This window comes from Ursus americanus, chromosome 2 (genome assembly GCF_024610735.1).
Source record: "Ursus americanus isolate L20-20 chromosome 2, mUrsAme1.1.p, whole genome shotgun sequence".
Lineage (NCBI taxonomy): Eukaryota > Metazoa > Chordata > Mammalia > Carnivora > Ursidae > Ursus > Ursus americanus.
In genome coordinates, this window is record NC_142128.1 from 28,921,878 (window position 1) to 28,945,468 (window position 23,591).

Below are 23,591 nucleotides of genomic sequence, written 5' to 3' on the forward strand. Positions count from 1 at the left end.
GAGAGAGAGAGAGAGTGTATGTGTGTGCACCTGAGGGGGGTTGTACAGAGGGGTAGAGGGTGAGGGAGATAATCTCAAGTAGACTCCATGCTGAGCATGGAGCCTGACACGGGGCTTGATCTCATGACCTTGAGGTCGTGACCTGAGCCGAAATCAAGAGTCAGACGCTTAACTGACTGAGCCATCCAAGCGCCCTATCTCTGTATTTTCAAGTGGGTCTCTAGCACAAAAATCGAACATCAGTGTTGACCAGTTGGATGTTTGTATTTGATGTTGCGGCTCTTGTTCTCCCATTAGAGTCTACTAGTGATATGTACTTGGAATTTACTTTGAACAAAACAGGAAAAGGGCCATTGTCCTCTGACTACGCTCCTTGCCTGTCATGTTACCCTTGCAGTGTACTTCGTGTGGGTTCCCGATTCCTCTCCTTGGCTGTTGCAAGCTACTGTGCCAAACTGCAGCAGAGTTACTTGTCTCAAATCTCCTCTATGTATGCCCCCTATCGTCTAAAATGACCTTCACAATTTCACTTAGGAAGTAAACGTTATTATATTTGGAAGCAAGATTTGACTGTGTGGTAATGAGCTGACTGTATTATGTGATGCGTGACATCTCAGAAGATGCCTGTGTCCTAAAAATTAATTTGAAATCAGATACACTTCTGCCTTTTAAAAGCAGATATAGGGAAACCATTGGCAGCTGAAATATTATGGACTAGACTTACTATGAAGTCTTCATTGTAGTATTTATTTTATATTTAATAAAACTTAATTGAATTATAATTGTAGACTTGCTTTAAAAATATCTAGGGTTTTAACTGTCATTGTCTCATCTAGTGATGTCCTGTTGTCTCTCTCCTCTTTAGGTATCCCAAAGGCATTCACGTTGACACTTTAGAAACTGAAAAGGTAACCCCAAGAACTGTCTGGGGCCAAACCCATGCAGTGATACACTGAACATGCTCAGAGTCAGGATTGACTCCTGGCTCCACTTCCTGTGAGCTGGGTGACCTTGGGCAAGTCACTTCACCTCTGGAAGCCTTGTCTTCCTCATTTGTACTCTGGGGACGAGCCTGACGGTGATGATCTGTGCCTGTTTCACAGCTGTTTTGTGGTGATCAAGTGGGTCAACGGACATGAGCATGCTTTGTAAACTTGAAAGTATGCAAGTGTTAGTTTGCGTTCTGATTATGGGCGAAAGCTATAGTGCTCGGCATGAAAAACATGGCTTCCTGTTAGGCGGGCATGTGAAATTAAATGATAGCATCTGGGGCATGTAATCGTAAGCATTGCTATGGCATGTATTCCGTTGTACCGTGATGGGTAATGGGAGGATGATGGGGGGGCTCCGTTAGCAAAATTTCAGAATTTTAGAATTTCATTGTTGCTCTTAAGTCAGATGTCCAATGAAATAAGAGATGAAGTAAATTAAAAAATCATTCTAGAAGATAAATCTCAAACTTGGACACAGGATGTGGTGTGCTTAACTGATACAAAACGGAATATGTGAGAAAGAAGGGACTGGTTTTCTGACACGTTACCAGGAAAGCCAGGATTTTTTTCTTATGTCAATTAAATATGTTACAGAAATTTTATTTTAAAGCCAACTGTGTAGAAATTCACATTCACATGCAGCGTAACTTCTTGGTGTTCATCGTGGAAACTGTCTTATTCTCATAGTCTGTTGATGTGTTGACGTGACCTCTGTTGGGGTGAATTAATAAACCATGAGCAAATGTCGCACATGTGCAGAGGCAGAATTTTGGTTTGTAACACACCAACTCAATTTTCGGCAGCGTTCCAAGATACTTTCAGCGGGTTAGCCTGCGAAAGGCTGCGTGGTGGTAAAACATATAACTTCAAATGATAGCAGAATCTGAGTTGTTTGAGGTCAGGTTTCTTCTGGAAAGTTGTACATCTGCTTTATGTCTTTCAGAAAGAGCGCTACATCGTCATCAGCAAAGTAGACGAAGAAGAGCGTAAGAGGAGGGAGCAGCAGAAACTCGCTAAGGAACAGGTGACTGAGTCATGTTCATGTCTTTTGGGTGAGAAACGGCAACTCCATACTGATTTAGGCCTTCCTGCGTGTTTGTAGATCCTGTGTCACGTTCAGTGTAATGAACAGTGTCCTACCATAGCAGAATTGAATTGGCAGAAACACCTAGAACAGAACGAGGGAAACTGAAGGTTAAAAATTTAGACATAGCCACCAAAGTGAGTCTGACATGTGAATCACCTATGTGAATCAGTCTTGAAGAAAACATGTTCTTGGTCGTCATTCAGATTGTGTGTCTCTGAACTGCACGCCTGTTAGCTAATACTGCTGTGTTTAGCTTCGGGCACAGTTGCCGGCTTTCCTAAAACAAACCGTGGAACCTGTGATTTGACAGATTAGGGTGACATGGTGGTATTTGCCTTGCTGGAACATCATTACCCTGGTTGCTTTCTGGAGAGCAGATTCCAGTGAGGAGGACTGGAGGCAGGGAGACCCGTTACACTGTGGAGTAGCCTAGCTATGAGACGTCGATGGGCTGAAATAGGATAGTGCGTTGCAATTTAGGTGGACCCTGGAGATGTTTAGAAGGTAGAGTCAGTGGAATTTGCTATAGGGTATGGGCGGTGAAAGTAGAAGGGCGAAAAGAAAGATACTCAAGCTAGAAGTTGGAGCAACTGGATAGACTGGTGTCAGATGGGGTGGGCCAGAGTGATGCTGGTAGGGGGACACAGGCGGTGGAGGTCAGGAGCTTCCATGTGCATAAGGCAGGGCTGTATCTTGCTGATCCGATCTGTAAGGATGCAAAAAGCTATTGTTGGATTTGGACAGTTTATTACTTATGTAGAGAAGAGTGTTCAGAGATGCCAGCAGCTTCTTGTCCTACCCACCGAAAAGACAAAGGGGCCAGGGGACTGCAGTGTGAGTTGTGGTTACCCCATTACCAAGGAGCCTATTCTAGAAAGCAGCTGAGCACTTTTCTGTGCTATAGCTCTATTCTGCAAAGGAGGGTGGGGCAGAAAGCCCCAGGCCACATCAGAACCTGGGAGGCAGTGAGAAACCCTCATGACAGCCCCCCAGGAGAGAGAGGGAGGCAGGTAGGAGAGGGCCTCAAAGCCGCTCCTCACAAGCCTCTGCCTCCCACCAGCTCTTCTTGGGGTGTTCCAACACACAGATGGGTCACGACTCATCATCATGACCTTTGCCTGTGTGGCCTGTGTGGATGCATGCCAGTTTGCCAAGGCACCGTGGCACAGCTGTCCCCCAGCAGTGGAGAAGGATATTACCTTCTGTTTTTGGCCTGATGATGTTTCAGATGTCTTGGGACGTCCAAGATGGGTGTCCTGTAGGCGGCTTGTCCTTCTGGGGCGCAGGAAAGAAGGTGAGGTGAGGGCTAGGGGTGGCTGTCGTTGGTGGGGAGACCAGGACTGGGCTGGAGCACCTACCGTGTGCCGAAGAATGAGGATAAGATGGTCTGAGGTAGGTTCCTGAGGGATCTGGCATTTAAGTGACAGGCGGAAGAAGAAAAATGTGCCTGGAGAGTCTTGTGACCAGCAGCCAAGGGAAGAGAATGTTCAAAGAGGAGAATGTCTACAGGGGAGAAGTCAAGGATAAAGACTGATATGTGGCTACTGGGGTTAGCCTTGGGAGTAGTTTTTCTTTCTTTCTTTCTTTTTTTTTTAACAATAATAATAATAATTTTTAAGTGTTGCAGTAAAAGTTTAGTAACAGTCTTGAGAGCTAGCGTTCCAACCCAGAGGACAGAGGAGAACAAGACGGAAATGTGAGACCCGAGGGCACTGGGATATTTAGCAGGGACCCCAGCAGAGCCCTAATCATTCCAGGAATTCAGCTCTTCATCCACTTGGCAGGAAAGACCTCCTGTCACAAGGAAGAATGAACACTTTGGTACAGGAATTAGGGCCCAATTAGTTATTCACTGTTTGTAGCCTATTCACTCTATGTTCAAGCATTACAGTAGGTTCAGAGGGCATAAGAACAAATAATTTATTTTATTTGAGGGAGAGGGAGATAGAGAGCAAGTGAGCACCGAGCAGGGGGGAGGAGCAGAGGGAGAAGCAGGCTCCCCACTGAGCAGGGAGCCCGACCTGGGACTCGATCCCTGGGCCCTGAGATCACGACCTGAGCCGAGAGCAGATGCTTAACTGCCTGAGCCACCCAGGCGCCCCAGAACAAATGATTCATGGCTTTCCTATCTGAGAGTTAACAGTCTATCTGGGAGAAAGTCATAAAAATGTCATTCAAACATTTGCATAGGGTTATGAAGTTTTTAAAAAATATTCTTTTTTTTTTTTTTTAAAGATTTTATTTATTTATTTGACAGAGATAGAGACAGCCAGCGAGAGAGGGGACACAAGCAGGGGGAGTGGGTGAGGAAGAAGCAGGCTCATAGCGGAGGAGCCTGATGTGGGGCTCGATCCCAGGGCTCTGGGATCACACCCTGAGCCAAAGGCAGACGCTTAACGACTGTGCCACCCAGGCGCTCCTTAAAAAATATTCTTAAAATTTAAAAAGAAATTTTAAGTGTGGTAAAATACACAGAACAGAAAATTTACTATCCTATTTCGAAGTGTGCAGTTCTGTCGTGTTAAGTGCTTTCATCTTGTTTTGTAGCCACACCATCCATACTTGTAACTGTTCTCATCCCATTAAACACTAACTGCCTGTCTGCAGCCCCCCCCCCCCCCGCCGTCCCCAAGCCCCTGCCAGCCACCCTTCCTTCTGTCTCTGTGAGTCTGACTACTCTAAGTACCCGTGTAAGTGGAATCAGTCAGCCTTTGTCTTTTTGTAACTGGTTTATTTCACTCAGTGTAATGTCCTCCAGGTCTGCCGTGTTGTAGCAGGTGTCAAAATTCCCTTCCTTTTTAAGCTGAATAGTAGTCCGTTGTCTGTAGAGACCACGTTTTCTTTATCCATCTATCATGGACCCTGGGTTGCTTTTACCTTTTGGTTCTTGTGAATAATGCTGCTATGATCATGGGTGTGCACATATCTCTTGGAGTCCTTGCTTTCAGTTCTTTTGGGTATATACCCAGGAGTGAAATTGCTGGATTGCATGGAAATTCTATATTTAGTTTTTTGGGGAACTGCCATACTGTTTTCCATAGCGACTGTACCACTTTACATTCCCACCAACAGGGAACAAGTGTTCCAGTTTCTCTATATCCCCACCATCACTTGTTGGCCTTGGGAGTAGTTTAAGGAGATGAGCAGTTTCACTGAGGGTCAGGCCAGAGAGCAGATGGCTGCAAGGAGCTAGTGAGTGCAGAGAAGTCTCTAGTAATGTAGCTATGAAGAGATAAGAAGAGGCAGCCGGTGCAGGCAGCTTAGTGCTGAGGACTGGGTGTCAGGATAGGAGAGAAACTGAGCCTATTCAGAAGTCTTTGGGAGGAAAGGAGAGAAGAAACTGGGTGGGACTGAGTCTCAGAGTGTTATGCTGTAAATGTACAAAAATGCATTTGACAAGGAAAAAAGCCAGGACTTAAGAGAATGCTTGATTTATCAGCTGTAGATGGGCTTCCTCAGAATTTAATGCAGTGTTGAAATTGGCCAGCAGGTGGCAGCTCTGAAAAGTTTGTGTTTTTAAGGCCCCTTGCCGGACTTGGAAATTTCAGCAAATGATGCAACGTGATGGGTAAACCCTAGGTGTCGTTTTTTTAGTAACTAATGAATAATTTGGTACTTGCACATTCCACGTTATAAAACAGAAGAAAGGTGTGCACATAGGTTATTTCATGTTCTTTGGGATGATGGAGACAGAACAGGGAATTGTTTTGGGGGGCTAGGTTTTAACCCGTTCAAATAAGGAATATGTGTACGTCATTAGTTTTCTTGGTTTGTTTCTCTAAATCAGGAAGAACTGAATGATGCTGTGGGATTTTCTAGAGTCATTCATGCCATTGCCAATTCGGTAAGTGAACCAGGCTTTTTCTTTTTAACTAGATTCCTGAATATAACATTTAAGGGGAGATGCTTAGTCATCATTGCCAGTTACCCATTTGGTCACGGGTAGAATGTTTACCTGGTGTGGAGTGAGACCATTATTATAAAGCGCCCAGTGACATCATAATTGCCAATTGGATCCACACCATTTTCCAGAAGGTTTTCTTGTAGGGGTGCCTGGCTGGCTTAGCTGGTAGAGCATGTGACTCTTGATCCTAGGGTTGCGAGTTCGAGCCCCATGTTGGGTGTAGAGATTACTTAAAAATAAAAAAATTAAAAAAAAAAAGGTTTTCTTGTAAAATGCATAGGAAGATTAAGCCATGATGTCCTGGGTACACGGAACTAACCTTTATTATTCTCAAAACCATTAAGAAGTAGAATAAGCTAGTAAGGAGTATAGGGAGAAATAATCGGGTATCTGACTTAGGGTGTTTTGTTCCTTAACTAGAAAAATCTAGAGGACAAATGTAATTGTGTTGAGTTCTTCTGTGGAGCTAACTGAATCTTCTGTGTGATAGCCTTGATGGTATTTGGTAAGTTTTAAAAATGTGTTGACCATTGGTTTAAATATGCTAGAGCGTTCCGTGATCGGTATGGGGGACATTTTCCCTTGTTTTCTAAGTCCCTTTGGAAAAGAGGCCTCCACATCTTGCGTAGATCAGCTGGGTCAGGCTGCTGGTGGTTTTGCGGATTACACATCCAAATCGGACAGCTTGCTGGGATGTTACCGTTGTGCTGATGCCTCCTATAACCAAGTGGTCATCAGAACCAGGAGATGAACGCTGGTACAATGTTATGAACCAAACTCTAGGCCTTATTTGAACTTCATCGCTTTTTCCACTGAGTTCACGGTTCTTTCCAGGACCCCACGTTGCATTTACTTGTTCCTTTTCTTTAGTCTTCAGCTGTCTGGGCAGTCTTTCGTTGTCTATTATAATCTCAGCGTTTTTGGTTTTTGTTTTTTAAGATTTTATTTATTTGAGAGCGAGAAAGCATGAGCGGGGGAGGAGCAGAGGGACAGGGACAAGCAGACTCGGCACTAGAGCACAGAGCCTGATGCGGGCCTTGAGCCCACAACCCTGAGGTCATGACCTGAACTGAAATCGAGAGTCAGATGCTTAACTGACTGAGCCACCCAGCCGCCTCAAAATCTCAATGTTTTTAAAGAAAATATTGATTGTCAGTTTGTCAAATATCCTTCAGTTTGGGTTTGTCCGATCCTTTCTTGTGGTTGGATCGAGGATGTACAGTTTTGTGATGTTGACCTTGATCACTTGGTTGAGGTGGTGTCTGCTGGATTTGTGTTCTCTAATTACCATTTTTCCCTTTGTGGGTAATAAATTGGGGGGATACTTTGAGACTAAGAAAATCCTTTTTTTTCTGACTCTTGGCCACTAATGCAGCATCTTGGTGGGTTTTGCCCACAGCCATTATTACTCTGCTGTTATAAGGGCAAGTTTGCATTTTCCTCTTTCTTTCTACATTTGTTCTTGGAATTCTTCTGTAAGAGTCAGCTGCTTGACTGACTGAGCCACCCAAGCGCCCCGGCCCCTGTCCTTTTTTGAGCACCTCCTTATTCTCTGACATCACAAGATGTTCAGACTCGTGTTGTATTTTCCCGGCCTCAGTTCTAGAATCCATGAGTTCTTCAAGGAGCCCTAATTCCTTTGATTGGATGGTGTTTAGAAACCCAGATCTGGCACTAGGTACTACTGTGGTATCACTGAGCCAAAAGGACAGCTTGTCTGTTGGATTTGAAAGATTTCATATAGAACCATTTATTTCTAAGAATTACCTTTAGCCCTATGAGTAAAGAAGTATCACTCTGATGATCCATTGGGACACAGTCAAAAGCTCCACTGTAATGACAAGATGCTTTCTGTTAAAAATGGTGTCACCTGCCTGGCTAAATCTAAGTTGATGTTCCATTTTGGTAGTTTAATTTTTATCACATTGGAGCAATTTATTGGACACATACTGTACTTCAGTTGGTAGAAAGGTAATAAATTGCCCTGGAAATGGTATTTAAGAACATGCCACGTGGATTTTGATGGGAAACAAACAGGGCTTCAGAGGAGAGGAGCGTGGGGGATTGGGACAGGCCGGTGGTGGGTATTAAGGAGGGCACGTATTGCATGGAGCACTGGGTGTTATACGCAAACAATGAATCATGGAACATTGCATCAAAAACTAATGATGTACTGTATGGTGACTAACATAACATAATAAAAAATTATTATTAAAAAAAAGAAAAAAATGACATAGATGTGAAGGAAATAAGAATTCGTTCTGTTTAATAGAATTAGAAATTAATTATTTTTTCCTTTCAGTGTTGTCACGAATATGTCTTTTAAAAAGTAAATGAGTTGTTTTAAAGAATATGCTTCTAGAATAGATAGATGGAGACCGTTCACAAATTATTGACAGTTCAAGGTACTTAGCCTTTTCAGTTACTTTTTGAGCCTTTCAATAAAAATTTTACTCCTTCTGATTCCTGAGGGTGGCAAGATTAATAAAAAGTGGAGAAGATCAATGAAATCAAAGTCATTGGAGCTTTTACTTCGCATAATGGATTTAACACTCTAAGATTTAAGAGGAATAAAGCCAGCCCTAACTTATTTATTTGCATGTTTTTTTTTTAAATCAAAAAGTAAGTTCAGTACAAAATCCTTATAGAATCTGAACCATACATTTCACTCTCAAGCCCCAATATAATTTTGTGCCAGGAAGTCTTCTTCTTAACCCTGACTTTCTTTAGGGAAAACTCGTTATTGGACACAATATGCTCTTGGATGTCATGCACACAGTTCATCAGTTCTACTGCCCTCTGCCTGCGGTAAGTGACCTGCCTGCCTGTGTTAAAAATTCACCATTTCTTGCCATTTGCAACAACGTGGATGGAACTAGAGCATATTACGCTAAGTGAGGTAAGTCAGAGAAAGACAAATACCATATGATTTCACTCATATGTGAAGATTAAGACAAAAAAACCCAAATGAGCAAAGGGGGAAAAAGCAATAGAGAGAGAGGGAGAGAGAGAGAAACCAAGAAACAGACTCTTAACTCTAGAGAACACACTGATGGTTCCCAGAGGGGGGGGGTGGGCACGATGGGGGAAACAGGTAATGGGGAAGAAAGAGCGCACTTGTGATGAGCACTGGGTGATGTATGGAAGTGCTGAATCACTGTATTGTACACCTGAAACTAATACAACACTGTATGTTAATTAAAATAAAAACTTGAGAAAAAAAGAAGGAAAGTTCATAATTCCTTATTACCGAGAAAGCATTCTCTACATGGGTGCTGTTCCTTGTATGTGGCACGTTCCCAGAGAGAGTCTCATGCGCTTGGGTGTACATTGTTGAAGAGAGGTACTTACAAGCCGTTGTAAGGAATCTTCGGTCATCTGCCATTGCCAGAGCAGAGTTGGACATTTGTTTCGACCTGATGCCAGTGGTTTGCTCAGTTAGCGCTGGGCAGGGGTTCCTCGGCCACAGGCGTGGTCCTCTAGTTTGCTGCTGCTAACGTTAGCCATAACGGGGCCATTGAAGGTGAGTAGTGCTTCGGGTCAACTGAACTGGATCAGGACCTACGAAGTTCGTGATGACCTCTTGGTAGGCTGCTTCCCTTAGATTCTCTGTTAACCTTGGTGTTTTTTTGCCCTTGGAACCACATTGGCTCAGGGCACCAAGGCACAAGCCTCTTTGGCTCTTCAGGAAAAGAGTTTCTCTTCTGTGTCTTCCTTCCTCTTTTGCTCCTCCACTGTGCACTTGGGCTCATCTTGATTGCCTCCTATCACTATGTCCTCCCCTCTCCTTTATTTGCACACTCTGTTTTCTTGGGGGGGGGCAGAGTGAGAATCTTAAACAGGCTCCATGCCCAGTGCGGAGCCCAACGTGGGGCTCAGTCTTACGGCCCTGAGATCATGACCTGAGCTGAAATCAAGAGTCAGACCCTTAACCGACTGAGCCACCCAGGAGCCCCTACTTCACATTTCTTATGAGACATTGGTCCATCAGGATCTTGATGACTTTCTTTGGAAAAGTCCAACAAAGCCCAGCTGTGAATACAGTGGGTCTCTTGCTCCCCTCGTTCTGTTTCTGCAACCTTAAAGTTGTCATTGCTTCTCATGACAATGGTATCACCCCCTCTGGGACTCAAAGACTTTGTGGTGGTGAGTCTCAAAACAGACATAATGGGTGTGAATTTGCAGTCTACCAATCTAAAGAGCTGATGTTTACTTCAGATCAACCGCTTCTTCTGTTGGCCAACTTGACCAAAACATAGCAGCTCCTATCATGATGTTTTGGCCGTTAAACCAGGGAAGTGACTGGTAAGAAGAGGAAAGTGTATTAAATGCCACGTTTATAGGTGTTTTGAACACCAAACAGAGCTTGGCACATAGGGGGCATTAAATATTGATTTCACAAATGAGTATCTTCTGACTGTGCCAGTTCTATAATCTTCTGATATATGGATCTGTTCACATCACTGACCCTGCTCAAAATTCTGAACCTAATCCCGCCTTCTTTGCTCTTCTATACAGCTGATTCTTTTTAGCCTGGTATGGCAAGCTTTCTGTGATCTGGCCCAGCAGCCCTGAGTCTTCTAGTCATTTGTGACCCTCTTTATTCCCAGCCGGACTGGCTCATTTGTTCCTGGGACTGCTTTGTGTTTCTGCCTGTCTGTGGTTTTGGTATGCAATTTCCTCCTCTTTGAATTTTCTCCAGCTCTTCTCCACATTTGCCTGTGTACAACTTTATCTATCTTACCAAGGTCTAGTGTATGCCTCTTCCATGCAGGTTTCCCTGCCTGCTGCCTTGCCCAAGAGGTGATCTTTCCGGGGCGCCTGGGTGGCACAGCGGTTAAGCATCTGCCTTCGGCTCAGGGCGTGGTCCCGGCGTTATGGGATTGAGCCCCACATCGGGCTCCTCCGCCATGAGCCTGCTTCTTCCTCTCCCACTCCCCCTTCTTGTGTTCCCTCTCTCGCTGGCTGTCTCTATCTCTGTCAAATAAATAAATAAAATCTTAAAAAAAAAAAAAGAGGTGATCTTTCCTTCCTCTGAACTCCCAGAGAACTGTGTAGCTCTTGAGCATACATGGTTTTTCTTGACTCCTGTCCCCTTCTTTTAGGTGATTAGCTTCTCGGACAAGGAGTATAACCTTTTTATTGTCTCGGTCTAAATGCCTACCAAAGCACATTGTACGTAAGCACTCATAAATCTTACCTTGAATGAGAATACTGTAGTTCTCAATCCAGTTCTCGTAGGGAGAGCTTGAGCTTTGTTGCAGAGTAGGACATGGGTGAGGAGACATGGCTTCACCCCTTGCTTTATTACTAAGGCGACCTGACCCGAGTCAGTGGCTGAGCTTGTGTTCAGCCATTGTCAGAGGGAGAACATGATTTTCTTCCATCTGGTTTTGGAAGAAGTGGTGAGAATAAATGATAAAACATATTTAACATGGTAGAACTTTTTACATGCACTGGTACCGAATTTTGCATTTAAAAGTATACTAAAAAATCTGTATTTTGGAGCTGCCTTTTAGGGGAGACTCTTCTGAAGAATCTTGTTGGTACGTCAGCGTGACCTTTTAGAAGGCATGGGTCTGGAGCTCTGCTATATGCTAGGCCCTGGAAGTAGCCATAATTCTAACTTTTTCTTGCTTGTGAGGCTTTGTGATGGTATCGCAAGGTGACAGTAGTCATTATTGCATTTTTGTGGGACCTCAGCGCCGAGCCCACTTGTTCATGTATTGTCTGTTAATTTAACAGTAGCCATTGAAAAGCTGGTAAATATTCCAAATGAGCTAAATAACAGTCTGTATTTACAGGCTTGGAAAGCTAATTGGAAATGGCAGTTTGCTACGAAGCATGAATAACGCTGAAGAGAAGCGTAGTTACAAAGGGTCAGGAGTATGACTACTCAGTCTGGTGTGGCAATTATGTATGTAAATGAGTTCATTCAGAATTAGATCCGTCTCATTTCGGCTTTAGACTTCCTGATCACAGTAAACTGGGAACTGAGTTGTCTAATTTAGGCACCTGCTGCTGGTGCTTCTTTAGCTTCTTTCTGAGTAGTTAAAGGGTGCACCGTGCGCATTGGAAGTCTGCGTTTCAATGGCCATTTTAACTAGCGTTTCAGAGATGTTCTCAGTAAAGGTATAACCTAGTTTACAGTATGTCCATTTCCTATATAAACCATTTTATTTAAATAACTCTGCTCGTGTCATTGTTAAGATGGATTCATTTGATAGTTATTACTGAAAGCTTGTGACATGTAATAGAAACTTTCCCCCCTTCCTCTGTTTCAGCCATAAAATGCTCAAGTTTGTCTATTTTGGTTATGCAGAAATTTTATGTCGGATCATATGATTCCCAGTCAGTGAGGAAATTGTGACGATTTTTAGAAAGTAATTATTAACTAGAAATGGATCTGGCAATTTAGCTTAAAGGGCCTGTGTGAGGTATCACTGTTTGAGAAGAGAGCTGTGGAGCTTGGAATATTTATATGTTTTCGATATTGTGAGTGTATTAGTAAAATCACAGCAAGTCATTGTCTGTCTGTTTGTTTGTTTGTTTTAGGACCTTAATGAGTTTAAGGAGATGACAACGTGTGTTTTTCCCAGGTAAGCTTTCTTTGAGGATTCATTATCCTTCATTCAAAATAGTTCTCATACTGTATAACATGCAAACAGGTAATAAATAGTAATCATAGTAATTATCTGATCATGGTTACAATCCAGTTGATAATAGCTGGTTAATGGTTTCATAGGTCCAGCTGTGACTGCTTGCTTTTATAATTGATGATTGGTCTTATTGCATTAAAAACCAGAATTTGAACTAAGAGTGAAAATGGGTTTTTCTGGTTTTCTGGGCACCTGGTTTTTTCTCACCCCACACCCTGCTGTCTGAAGAAGTGGCGTAGTCTTCTTGAGTTGGCTCTTGTCTCTCTTGTACGTCAGACGTGCCTCGTCCCAGTCAAGTGTCCAGTTGAGAGTGTTCTGTAGTCAGTCAAGAACTCTCTAGCTGGAGATTTTTTCCCTCATCTCTTAAGTCGGTGCCTTTACCGGATAGTGTCTCCCACAGTTGATGTTGCAGGGTAGTTCTGATCTGTCATGTGTCTGATAGGTCACATGTCAGCCGCGTGGAGCCTCCAGACCAAGGGTCTGTGTTTGAGGACTTATCCAAAGACGGGCAGGTGTGGTAGTAGAGCCGTTGCTCTTATGTCTGGGCTAATTTGGCCCTGTTTTCTCTACTGTTCACATTTATGTCAAAAGAAAGAGAGCTTTCATGCTAGTCTGTCTCTCCCCTTTTCTCTTTTTTTATTCATTATTCCAATCTCCGAAACAGAATTCTAAGAAATAACAATAGCGCGAAACTACCAAATGGAGATTTTGACCTCCCTGAGTTTATTTTGTGCAAATCTGGGTAGTACAGTAGTTGGTAATGGCGTGGGGGAGGGGCTACTAGACCTACAGCTGTATTTGAACTGTGGAAAAACTTACGAAGATCTTTGCCTTCCCCTTGGAATTGATGTAGCCCACACCCTCTTGGGATACAAGCAGTTCTAGAGCTTGTGCTCTGAGCTTGGCAGCATGTGCCCTCCCCCATAGCCTCTTGATGAAGAGGGTTGAGAGGACTGAGCCCAGTCTAATGTCGCAGCAGTGCCAGTGCTAGGTCACAGTGGCTCATGTGCTTAATTCTCTTGTCAGCTTTTAGGACTAGAGGCTGGCTCTTCATTTCAGTAAAATACAATTTGGACACGGATGTGTGTTTTGTTTACCTTATTAACAGTTCTTTTGTTTTTAGACTCTTGGATACAAAATTGATGGCCAGCACACAGCCTTTTAAGGTATTTTTAAAATTGGAGCTGTCTCTGATAAACTATGTTTTGAACTGTTCTGAATTGCTACTAGGAGCTTGGAATTCTGGTCTAGTTTAAATGTTATTTTCAAATGTATCCAAAAAAGAAAAAAAAATTGGAAAAAGACCAGAGATAAATATATCGAAATGTGATTAGTGGTTGTCTTTGGGTGTTGGAATTCTTTTTTTTCTCTCCTATACTCTCTTTGAATGTAAATATTTTTAATATTAATATATACAATGTATTTTTGGGGGGTTGGAGTGGGGCGCCTGGCTGGCTCAGTCAGTAGAGCATGTGACTCTTGATCTCAGGATCATGAGTTCAGGCCCCTTGTTGGGCATAGATCTTACTAGGGAAAAAAAAGTATATATGTATATGTGTATATATTATATATATTTCCATATATATAAAATGCATTTCTGATAGGCTACACATGCACACACTTCATTATTTTCTTGATTTTATATATTTTGGTTATATTTTCTAATCGGGAAAATTCAGGTAAAAGTGAAATCATTTGCTATTTTGTGAAGTGACTTTACATAACTGAGTAAAATGAATGCTGGAACAGCGTGGCTTTCTGGCCCAGGTTCTGCAGATACTTAGCACATCTCCAAAAACCTTTCCTATGGTGCTACTTTGTGAATGGTGAACCTGACACTTGCTGTCTCTCTTTCACATTGAAGAAACCGTCGACGCCTGTGTTGCTTTAAAGAACACAAGGGGGCAGTAGGAGATACACTTTTTTTTTTTTTTGGTCCTGACATTCAGTGAATCTCTCCTGTGTGTTGTACTGAGATGATTAAAAGCTCATAATTCTCTGCTTTCTGGTTTGTAGGATATCATCAACAACACATCCCTTGCAGAATTGGAAAAGCGGTTGAAAGAGACGCCTTTCAACCCTCCTAAAGTTGGTAAGAAAATAAAGTGATCCTGATAGTGCCCCAAGTCCTTGTGATCACGGATATCACAGGAGGAAGGTGAAACTGCTCTAGACACCGTCATACACATTTACAGATTTTGGCTGAGTTAACTTGCTCATGCCTTGTGTTGAATTACTGCTTTCTGAATAAAGATGGTCTCGTAATCCTACGTGTATTTTATGTTGATAGACTTGGTGTAGCCTGTTCATTGAGAAGTTCAGCAATTAAAGCTTCAGGGCTTTTATTTCCTAATGCTTGGAATTCTCCCAAAACTTGATGTGTCTCTCTTCTCTATGGTGTTTTTTTTTTTTTTTAAAGATTTTATTTATTTATTTAACAGAGAGCGAGACAGCCAACGAGAGAGGGAACACAAGCAGGGGGAGCGGGAGAGGAAGAAGCAGGCTCCCAGCAGAGGAGCCTGATGTGGGGCTTGATCCCATAACGCCGGGATCACGCCCTGAGCCAAAGGCAGATGCTTAAGGGCTGAGCCACCCAGGCGCCCCTATGGTGTGTTGTTTAAGCAGAGACAAAAAGTTGGTGATTAATTGCCGGAGATTGAATGAAAATATACTTTTTGTCTCAGAAAAGCCCAAGACGTGGGTTTCCAGATGAGGAAGGAGAGTTTCCAGCCCTGCCTCCCATCAGAGGTGGCCTGGCTGTGGGACGGCAGCAGCGGGGGAAACCGGAAGTAGGGAGGAGTGTTTCTCGGGCCAGAGATGTGTTTCCATGTCTGGTCATGGCCCCTGCCCAGGTGTTTGGTGAACCTGCCACGTGTTACTTCCTTGGTTCCTGTACACCTCATTTTGCTGCTGACACTGTAATTAGCATTCCATTAGCTGCAGCCTGCAAACTTCTGAAGACATTGATAATTGGACTAATGGTTCAGAAATTGACAATGGAAGGTACTAAAGCAGCCAAGATTACAGCTATTTGCTTCCCTTTCTGGGTAATAGTCCAAAAAAGGAATTAAGAAAAGGAGTGAGGGTGAGGGAAGAAAACCTAGACTTTTTCTATAATTGTATGATGAAAATAATTGATTTTGGAAATATGTATTTCAGCTGGTGGTAGAGTAGAGGATATTACTTACTTGGCTATCATGTTAAAAGACTTTTTTAAAGCTTAAAGTCTAATATTTAATACGGAGGTTAAAAAATTCTTGCTTAAACAGCCTTATATTGACATAAGAATAGTTACAGTCTTTTCGTTGTTAATTTTTGTTCATGCTTTTGGTTCTGTTACAGTGTTTTTGATATTCATTTCCAGAATGGCTTTAGGAAATATTTATGAGTTATGGGTTTTTTTTTTTTTTAAAGATCTATTTATTTATTTTAGAAAGAGTGCATGAGCGGGAGGGGCAGAGGGAGAGAAAGAGAGACTCTCAAGCAGACTCCGTGCTGAGCACAGAGCCGGAGGTGGGGCTTGATCTCACAACCCTGAGATCATGACCTAAGCTGAAACCAAGCACCCCTATGAGTTATAGTTTTATCCCATTCTTTCCATGTAATATTCTGATATCTGGCAGAGAATTTACTCTAAAGCCGGTCACTCTTCCCAGACATTGTCTTCAGCATGTGTGTGTGTCAGTGTGATGTAAAAATCATGTTGTAAAATGCTCTCTCCTGTGAAGTGGCCCCATGTTCCATGGGCAGCATGACAGCCAAGCTCTGATCTATTTTTGGAGTTAGTTGTGCCTTCATCTTTAGATCCAATAGCTGGGAACAGCAGAGGGCAATGTTGAATTGAGCTGCCGATACTGAAGAGAGTTTGCCTTTTGGGAGGGTTGCCTGGGGTATGGATGGGTACCAATGACTGAGCATTGACCATGTACCCGGCAGCCTGTGAGAGCTTCATTGGCGTTAGCTCATTTGATCCTCCTAAAAGCATCCTGAGGGAGGTTTCGTTTTCATCTCCGTTCTGCCGAAGTGGAGGCCCAGAGGGGAAGTGACTTGCCCAAGATCACATAGCAGATAAATGGTGGAACACAGATTTAGACTCAGACAGTGGGACGCACAAATCCAGGTTATCATTAGTCACGACTGAAATACTGGTTATGTCCCCATGTCATCAGGGAAGAAGCTCCTTGGGATTTCAGAAAGCGGCCAGAAGAGGGGTTATTGTCATAGGGCAAGTTATGCGTGATTGTAAATAGCACCCGCCATGTGCAGCGAGGAGGCCTTGGCTGGGTCTTTGATAATGTCAGTGAGCCATTTCTCTAGTCTAGACCCAAGCCCTCATTTTCAGGGACCCTTTTATCTCACAGTGAGGTCTTGTGTGGAGAGTTGAGAAGTAGATAGCCTTTTCCTGCTTGTCTAGGATATTTCTGTGGCACATGCCAGGGCAATTTGGATTTGGTAGGGCAGTGTGCCTGCCCATCTTCACAATTTGTGATATCCTTGGGAAAACTCTTTTTTTCTTTTTTCTCTTTAGAAAGTGCAGAAGGTTTTCCAAGTTACGACACAGCTACTGAACAGCTCCACGAGGCGGGCTATGATGCTTATATCACAGGGCTGTGCTTCATCTCCATGGCGAACTACCTAGGTACTCACCATACCTGTTTCTACCAAACACACTGTGGTCTGGGGTGGATCTTGCCTGTCTACCATTTCCCTGGGCCCCACTCACCCAGGTAGAAGTGGGAGGGTTGGAGGTCAGCGTTGGAGGGGAGTGGGGTGGGGTGGGGTGTGGAGGGTGCACAGGGGGACTGGTTGACCCTTACCTGGTGTGGTCCTTGGCCCTTACATGCCTCTTACCCTTCTGAATGGTGCTGTTGATTTAATAGTTTGTTGTCTGAACTTTCAGGCTTTGTCTCCTTGACTGTATGTAATACTCTGCTTCTTTTCTTCATTAGGTTCTTTTCTTAGCCCTCCAAAAATTCATGTGTCTGCCAGATCAAAACTCATTGAACCTTTTTTTAACAAGTAAGTGATCAGGGTCCCAGTGCCCACATTTTCTAACTGTGCAAGAGCCCAGTAGCTGGGATGTCAGGTAGGGATGATTGGGAGCTGTAGTGCCTTTTTACATAAAGTGTTTCTCATCTCAAGTGACTCAGATGTTTTTCGAAAACAGATATTGACCTTCTGGGAAATAATTTATTAAATATATTGGCTAGAACGAAAGAAAGAAAAGAAAACACTGCCAAGGATAGTGCATCTTTTCCAAGACAAAGAACTGGTGGTTTTGGCATTTAAATTACCTGCAAGGGAGACTGTGTGTGTGTGTGTGTGTGTGTGTGTGTGTGTGTGTACGTCATTGGACCTAACACTGCTAACATACTTCACACGTGAGGTTATTATTTATACTTGCATTATTATCTCATTGAATAATACTCTTTTTAAGAAGATGTTGGCTACACAAATGGCTTTTAAAGATAATCTATGGAGAAGTTTTGATTGTCGTTTTATCCCAAGCTTTCATCTGAATGGATCTGATGAAGTAAAAGCTTGCTCATGTACTCATTGTTGCAAGAAATCTGTGTGATTTAGGGAGATGTCTAAGTTCAGAGCATTTTCAAAGACTCTCAAGATGATTACTTCAAAGTGTGGTTTGTGCTTTCTTGGCACGGTTGAGACAAAAGTTATAGATGTGATCCTCACGCTGGCCACAGTTAGGCTCTGTGCCAGGGCCCTAAACCTTCTTTACCCCAGCTCTCTTGACAGGATTGGTTCTAGGAGATTCTGGGGGAGCCAGCCAGAGCAAGGCAGCCCACATGGGTCATTACTGCCGGGAGAAAGAACCGTTTCAGCGTTGGCTTGGTTACATCATTTCCTTACATTATACGCAGCACTTTACAACCCTATCAGTGCTTTACTGAGTAAGAACACTGTCTCCTTTGGATGTCTATGTAAATACTAGTATCACAGTGCTTGTACTTAGGTGACATGCTGCAGAGACAGATGTTAATTCCAAACATCTGGACTCCTACAGGTTTGGAATTTGTGTAGTCTGAGTTAGTATGTTTTATCACACTCTGGCTTCTTATTTTTTTTTTAAATCTTTGTTCTTTTCTGTGGAAGTTCAGAGGTAAATGTGTTTGACTTTCAAAACATCTTTCAGATAGGGATGGAGAACAATGTAGTCTATATTGAAAATTAAGTTCAGTTTTTTATTAAGTTTTTAATTTTAATTCTAGTATCATTAACATACAGCATCCTATTAGTTTCAAGTGTACAATGTAGTAATTCAATAATTCTATATATTACTCAGTGTGCATCATGACAAAGATACAAAGTTAATTTTTTCTTTCTTTTTTTTTTGTGTGGAAAGTTAATTCTAGAAGCTAACAGTTGAATCCTTGCTGTCTGTCCATTTCCTTATGGGTAAAACAGGATTTTCTTAGCTCTTCACTGTTACTTTGGGGGCAGTGTTTATCTTTGTAAATCTTTGGAAGGGGCAGCTTATGTCATAGCCCGTGGAGTGTGCACGTGACCCTAAATTTTGTTTGGATCATGGCCACTCCTTGCATTTTTATGTGTGGGATGTTAAGTCCATTGTTCAACAGTTTTTTTTCAACTAGGACATGTTTACTTATTTTTAAATATTTAAATTTTTTTTTTTTAATTTTTAACCAGGCTCCGCACCCAACGTGGGCTTGAACTCTCGACTCTGAGATTAAGAGTCACATGTTCTTCCGACTGAGGGAGCCAGGTGCCCCTGATTTTTAAATATTTAAAACAACAAGCCTGCTTCTCCGCTAGAATCAACTGCTTATAAAATCAGGTGATGGATACAAATTGGGTTGATAATAGGCTGCATCTTAGTTTATCATTAACCCGTGTGACCAACATGAAGAGCAATCAAAATTAGCTTCAATTAAGAAGCTTAACAAAGACCTTATGTATTCATAGATCAGTTTATTATTGCTAATAATGTTCAAGACTATTCAGAAGAACTAGACAGTAGACACATAGTTTCATTTTAGATTGGGAATGTTCATTCATTTTTTTTTTTTTTCCTGAAGCCTAGATGCATACCAAAAATAGTTGAGGATTCAGGAATTCTCCTGTGATATCACCCTGAAAATTCTTGTTTTTTTGCTCCATTTTTCCTTCCATCTGTAAAGGAAGAATATTTTCTTCATCTCTGAAGGAAAAAAGTCCAGCAGGATTTGAAATGCAAAATAAGAACTATTTTTATTCTATATTGGAATAGCTTGGTCAAGTACAGGCATCCCTTCTTTTTTCTTTGAAAAATAATTGATATGCAATATCACTAGTTTCAGGTGTACGACATAGTGATTTGGTATTTCTATACATTATGAAATGTGGTCATCCCTTCTCAGCCCATTTAGAAAGTGGGAAAAGCGCTTGCTCTTTTCGACATCTCTTTCTGTGTTAATACTGACCCCATTCTTACTTCCATGCAGGTTTGATTTATGACATTAACCTTGATTTTGTCATTTTTTTCCAAGATTACCCTTGTGGAGAAACATTCAGAAAGGGCCATCAACATTATCTCAAGTGGTTGATTTTAGAAAAATCTGTAAATTTCTCTGAGAGTTTGTTTGGCACCAGGCTTTTCTCAGTATGAGCTTAACCAAATATGCATAGTCCTAACATAAATTTGGGTGGAAATCAAACTGCCTACATATGCAAATAACTTTTTGTTCCTCTCTCACCAGATTTATGTTTAGAAAGTAAACCTTGAGGGGGAAATAAACTCCACCTATTTCTGCATTGTTCTGAATTAGCATTTGGCTGCATTAGTTATACCTTTTTGGGAAGTTTTATTGAGAGCTATTGAGAAATCCCCGAGACAGCTGGTGTTTGAGTGATCTGCAAAGACCGCATGGAGTATGAGGTGCTTTCTGAGCCATATTTGCCTAGAAGAATGTCCTGTGAGGATTTTGCATTTTGTCTCTTTCATGGCCTGGGTACCTCCTACATTTCTCCTCCCTTTGTTGGAATCAGGAGAGTCGTAAGGGAGTTGAGCGATGGAAATCCGGATCAGACCACTGCTGATGACTGGCTGTGTGGAATGTGCCCTTCGTTTATGTTGTAGGCTCTCTGGGCAGGAAGTGATTTACCTTCTTTTTATAACCTTGGTCAGTTTTGATCAATGCATGGAAAACCAGACTTAGAGAGGATCCTCCGGTCAAATCCTTTTAGGCTGGAGAGAGCTAAAAATACTCTCTGCTTTCACTTTTTATGTACCACAGAAAAGCACAAAATCAGGCTTTTGCCTTATGTTTTATTAATAGTCATCTGTGTTGGCAAGACATGTTGAACTCTCTCATAGATAACCTTTTCTGAAGGTTTTTGGGAAGGGTATTTTCTATTTACCTCATTTCTTAGAAAGAGGAAGGAAATGAGCAAGTCTCTTATTTTGGCTAATCTTTGTAAGTAAGGGAATTAAAAAGGAATAGTTGCCTGACGTTCGCCATAGAGGATGACTGTCTTGGTCTTGGTGCAAGTGTCCTGTATAGGAACAGGATTCCTGTAGAAATCTAGGCCTTCCTGGGATGGACATTGCTGGATGTTGTCTCTACGCTGGAGGTGAGGAGACGAGCCATAAGAAGAAGTGATACACTCTTGGACAAATTGTTTCCACTTCCATAAAATGGAGATAAAATTATTCGCCTCCCATTGAAGTTATAAATATCCCATGAGATGCTAAAGGACATTTCCCAGTATTTATTATTTCCCTTTCTTGAAACGGAAGAGAAGTTAACATGCTGGCGGGTTCGAAAAGTAGATGTGGTAGTGGAATGTATTTTGTGTTTCTACTTTCATGATCAAGAAGAAAATTTGTTACCATGTGGATCTCAAATTGGAGCACATGTAAAGTGTTCACTTTTGCTTGTACCCGCCTCTTAGTGTTTGTTAGTGAGAAATCAGGTGCTGATGAAGTGCGTCTAATCAGGACGTAATAGAACAACTGCCGTGCCTTGGAGCATTTATTAAAGTTTGGTGTTTCATTCGAATACAGCCGTTTACAGAAGATCGTGGAGGTACACGTAACCATGGTTAGCATAGAGGGGGAGGGATCATTACAATCCCTGAAATAAAGCACCCGTGTTTTTTCCTTTTCCTCCATGGAAAGCCGTCATGTGCTGGCAGCAGGTTGTTTTCCCTTATAGTGATATATGTATGTGTGTATGTGTGTCCTATGTGACACCAGAGACAGTATAGGAAAACAAAATACCTCCTGGCTTCCTGGCCCTTGCAGTGATAATGGGGAAAGCAGAGCTCATTTGCTGCATTGACGAGTGCTCCATTCATGCCGAGCGGCGTGGAGTACCAGGTTGCTGGCGAGTTGTCCCTGGGCCCATGTGTGTGGAAGTGCAGACCCTGCTTGTCTCTTGAGAGTGGTATTCTTCTCCTGTCCTGCTGGTCCCTCCCTTATACAGAAGGTGCTGGAATAATAGGAGGACTAACCTGTTCTGATTCCCAGTGTCGGTTTTTAGCATCCTGGGTGATGCTTACTTACTGTTCAGGTCATGTATACAGTAAGTCCGCTGTCGTGTTACAGTGATTTTCCCCACCGTGAGACTTCTGATGTACCAACATAAACGAGAGTTACAACACAGTTTGTGCTGTGGCTGGCGATGGCCACAACCATCCATGGAACTGGTTCCATTTGCATTTAAAATTTTTAAATCACTGATTAGCTTCTCCAGTAGAACTGCTTCACTTTGGGATATCATGTAGCATAGTGTAATTGTGGTCTCTGCGGTCAGGTGTCTGGGTTTGAATCGCAGCCCCACTTCTTAATACCTGTGCCATTTTGGACAAGTTACTTACCCTGTGTCTCAGCTTCCTCATCTGTAAACGGAGAATGTTCATACCCAACTGATGTGAGCATGTATGTAAAATCCACAGTGCCTGGCACATGGTAGCTCTCGGTCAGCCTGGCACTGCTGCCACTGTCGCGGGGACATTTAGACTTTGACAATGTACATCCCTGACCGGATGCCAGGAGCACACGGAAGGCTGTTCTGCTTTCCTAGAAGACACCCTATAATCATTCCTTTTTTTTTTTTTAAGATTTTATTTATTTATTTTTAGGGGTGGGGAAGGAGGGGCACAGGGAGAAGGAGAGAGAGAATCCCAAGCCGACTCTGCGCTGAGCCGACATGGGGCTTGATCTCATGACCCTGAGATCATGACCTGAGCTGAAGCCAAGTGTTGGATGCTTAGGACTGAGCCACCCAGGCACCCTAATCATACCTTTTGTACTGTACACACCCTGAAGGTGGTGCTTCCTATTCAATCATGAGCCTGGATCAGAAACGGGAGGGGGAGGAAGAAAGGCTTCTTGTAACTAAATGGTGTCCAGGGAGAAGATTTACATGCGTTTGCTTGTTGGTTTTGCCCTTGGAGGCACGTGGTTGTTTCTCAGTCTTGTACTTCCAGGTGTGGATTTTTACTGAAAGAAGAGAAAAGAAATGGCATTTACTTAGTAACTTGTTGGAAGCTGTTTCTTCTTATTCATTTAACTGCTTTTTTGGGATATAAATTCCCATACCAAATAATTCACACATTTAAAGTGTATAGTTCAATGGTTTTTGGCATGGCATTATTACTTTTGAAAAATTATCATAAAATATGTGTAACATACAATTTGCCATTTTAAACACTTTTTAAAAAAGATGTTTATTTATTTGAGAGAGAGAGAGTCTTAAGCAGGCTCCATGCCCAGCACAGAGCCCGACGCAGGGCTTAATCTCATGACCCTGAGATCACGACCGGAGCTGAAATCAAGAGTCAGACGCTTAACCAACTGAGCCACCCACGCACCACTTAAACATTTTTAAGTCTACAATTCAGTGGCACTACTGATACTCACAGTATTGTGCCAACATCATCATTCTCTGTTCTCAGAACTTCTTGCTCACCCCAAGCAGCAACTC

The 23,591-nt window shown here is 42.5% G+C and overlaps 1 protein-coding gene across 2 annotated transcripts in view; it reads left to right on the forward strand.

The window, feature by feature from the left end:
• PARN (poly(A)-specific ribonuclease) overlaps window positions 1-23,591 on the forward strand; it is a 155,747-nt gene that overhangs the window by 19,731 nt on the left and 112,425 nt on the right. The window contains exons 11-19 of one of the 2 annotated variants that reach the window (XM_045776083.2): window positions 866-908; window positions 1,936-2,016; window positions 5,867-5,923; window positions 8,714-8,791; window positions 12,539-12,582; window positions 13,766-13,808; window positions 14,659-14,734; window positions 17,171-17,281; window positions 17,592-17,661. In XM_045776083.2, the coding sequence (XP_045632039.1) occupies window positions 866-908; window positions 1,936-2,016; window positions 5,867-5,923; window positions 8,714-8,791; window positions 12,539-12,582; window positions 13,766-13,808; window positions 14,659-14,734; window positions 17,171-17,281; window positions 17,592-17,661 (603 nt within the window). The remainder of the gene's footprint in view (window positions 1-865; window positions 909-1,935; window positions 2,017-5,866; window positions 5,924-8,713; window positions 8,792-12,538; window positions 12,583-13,765; window positions 13,809-14,658; window positions 14,735-17,170; window positions 17,282-17,591; window positions 17,662-23,591) is intronic. The other variant, XM_045776084.2, reaches the window with a different exon arrangement.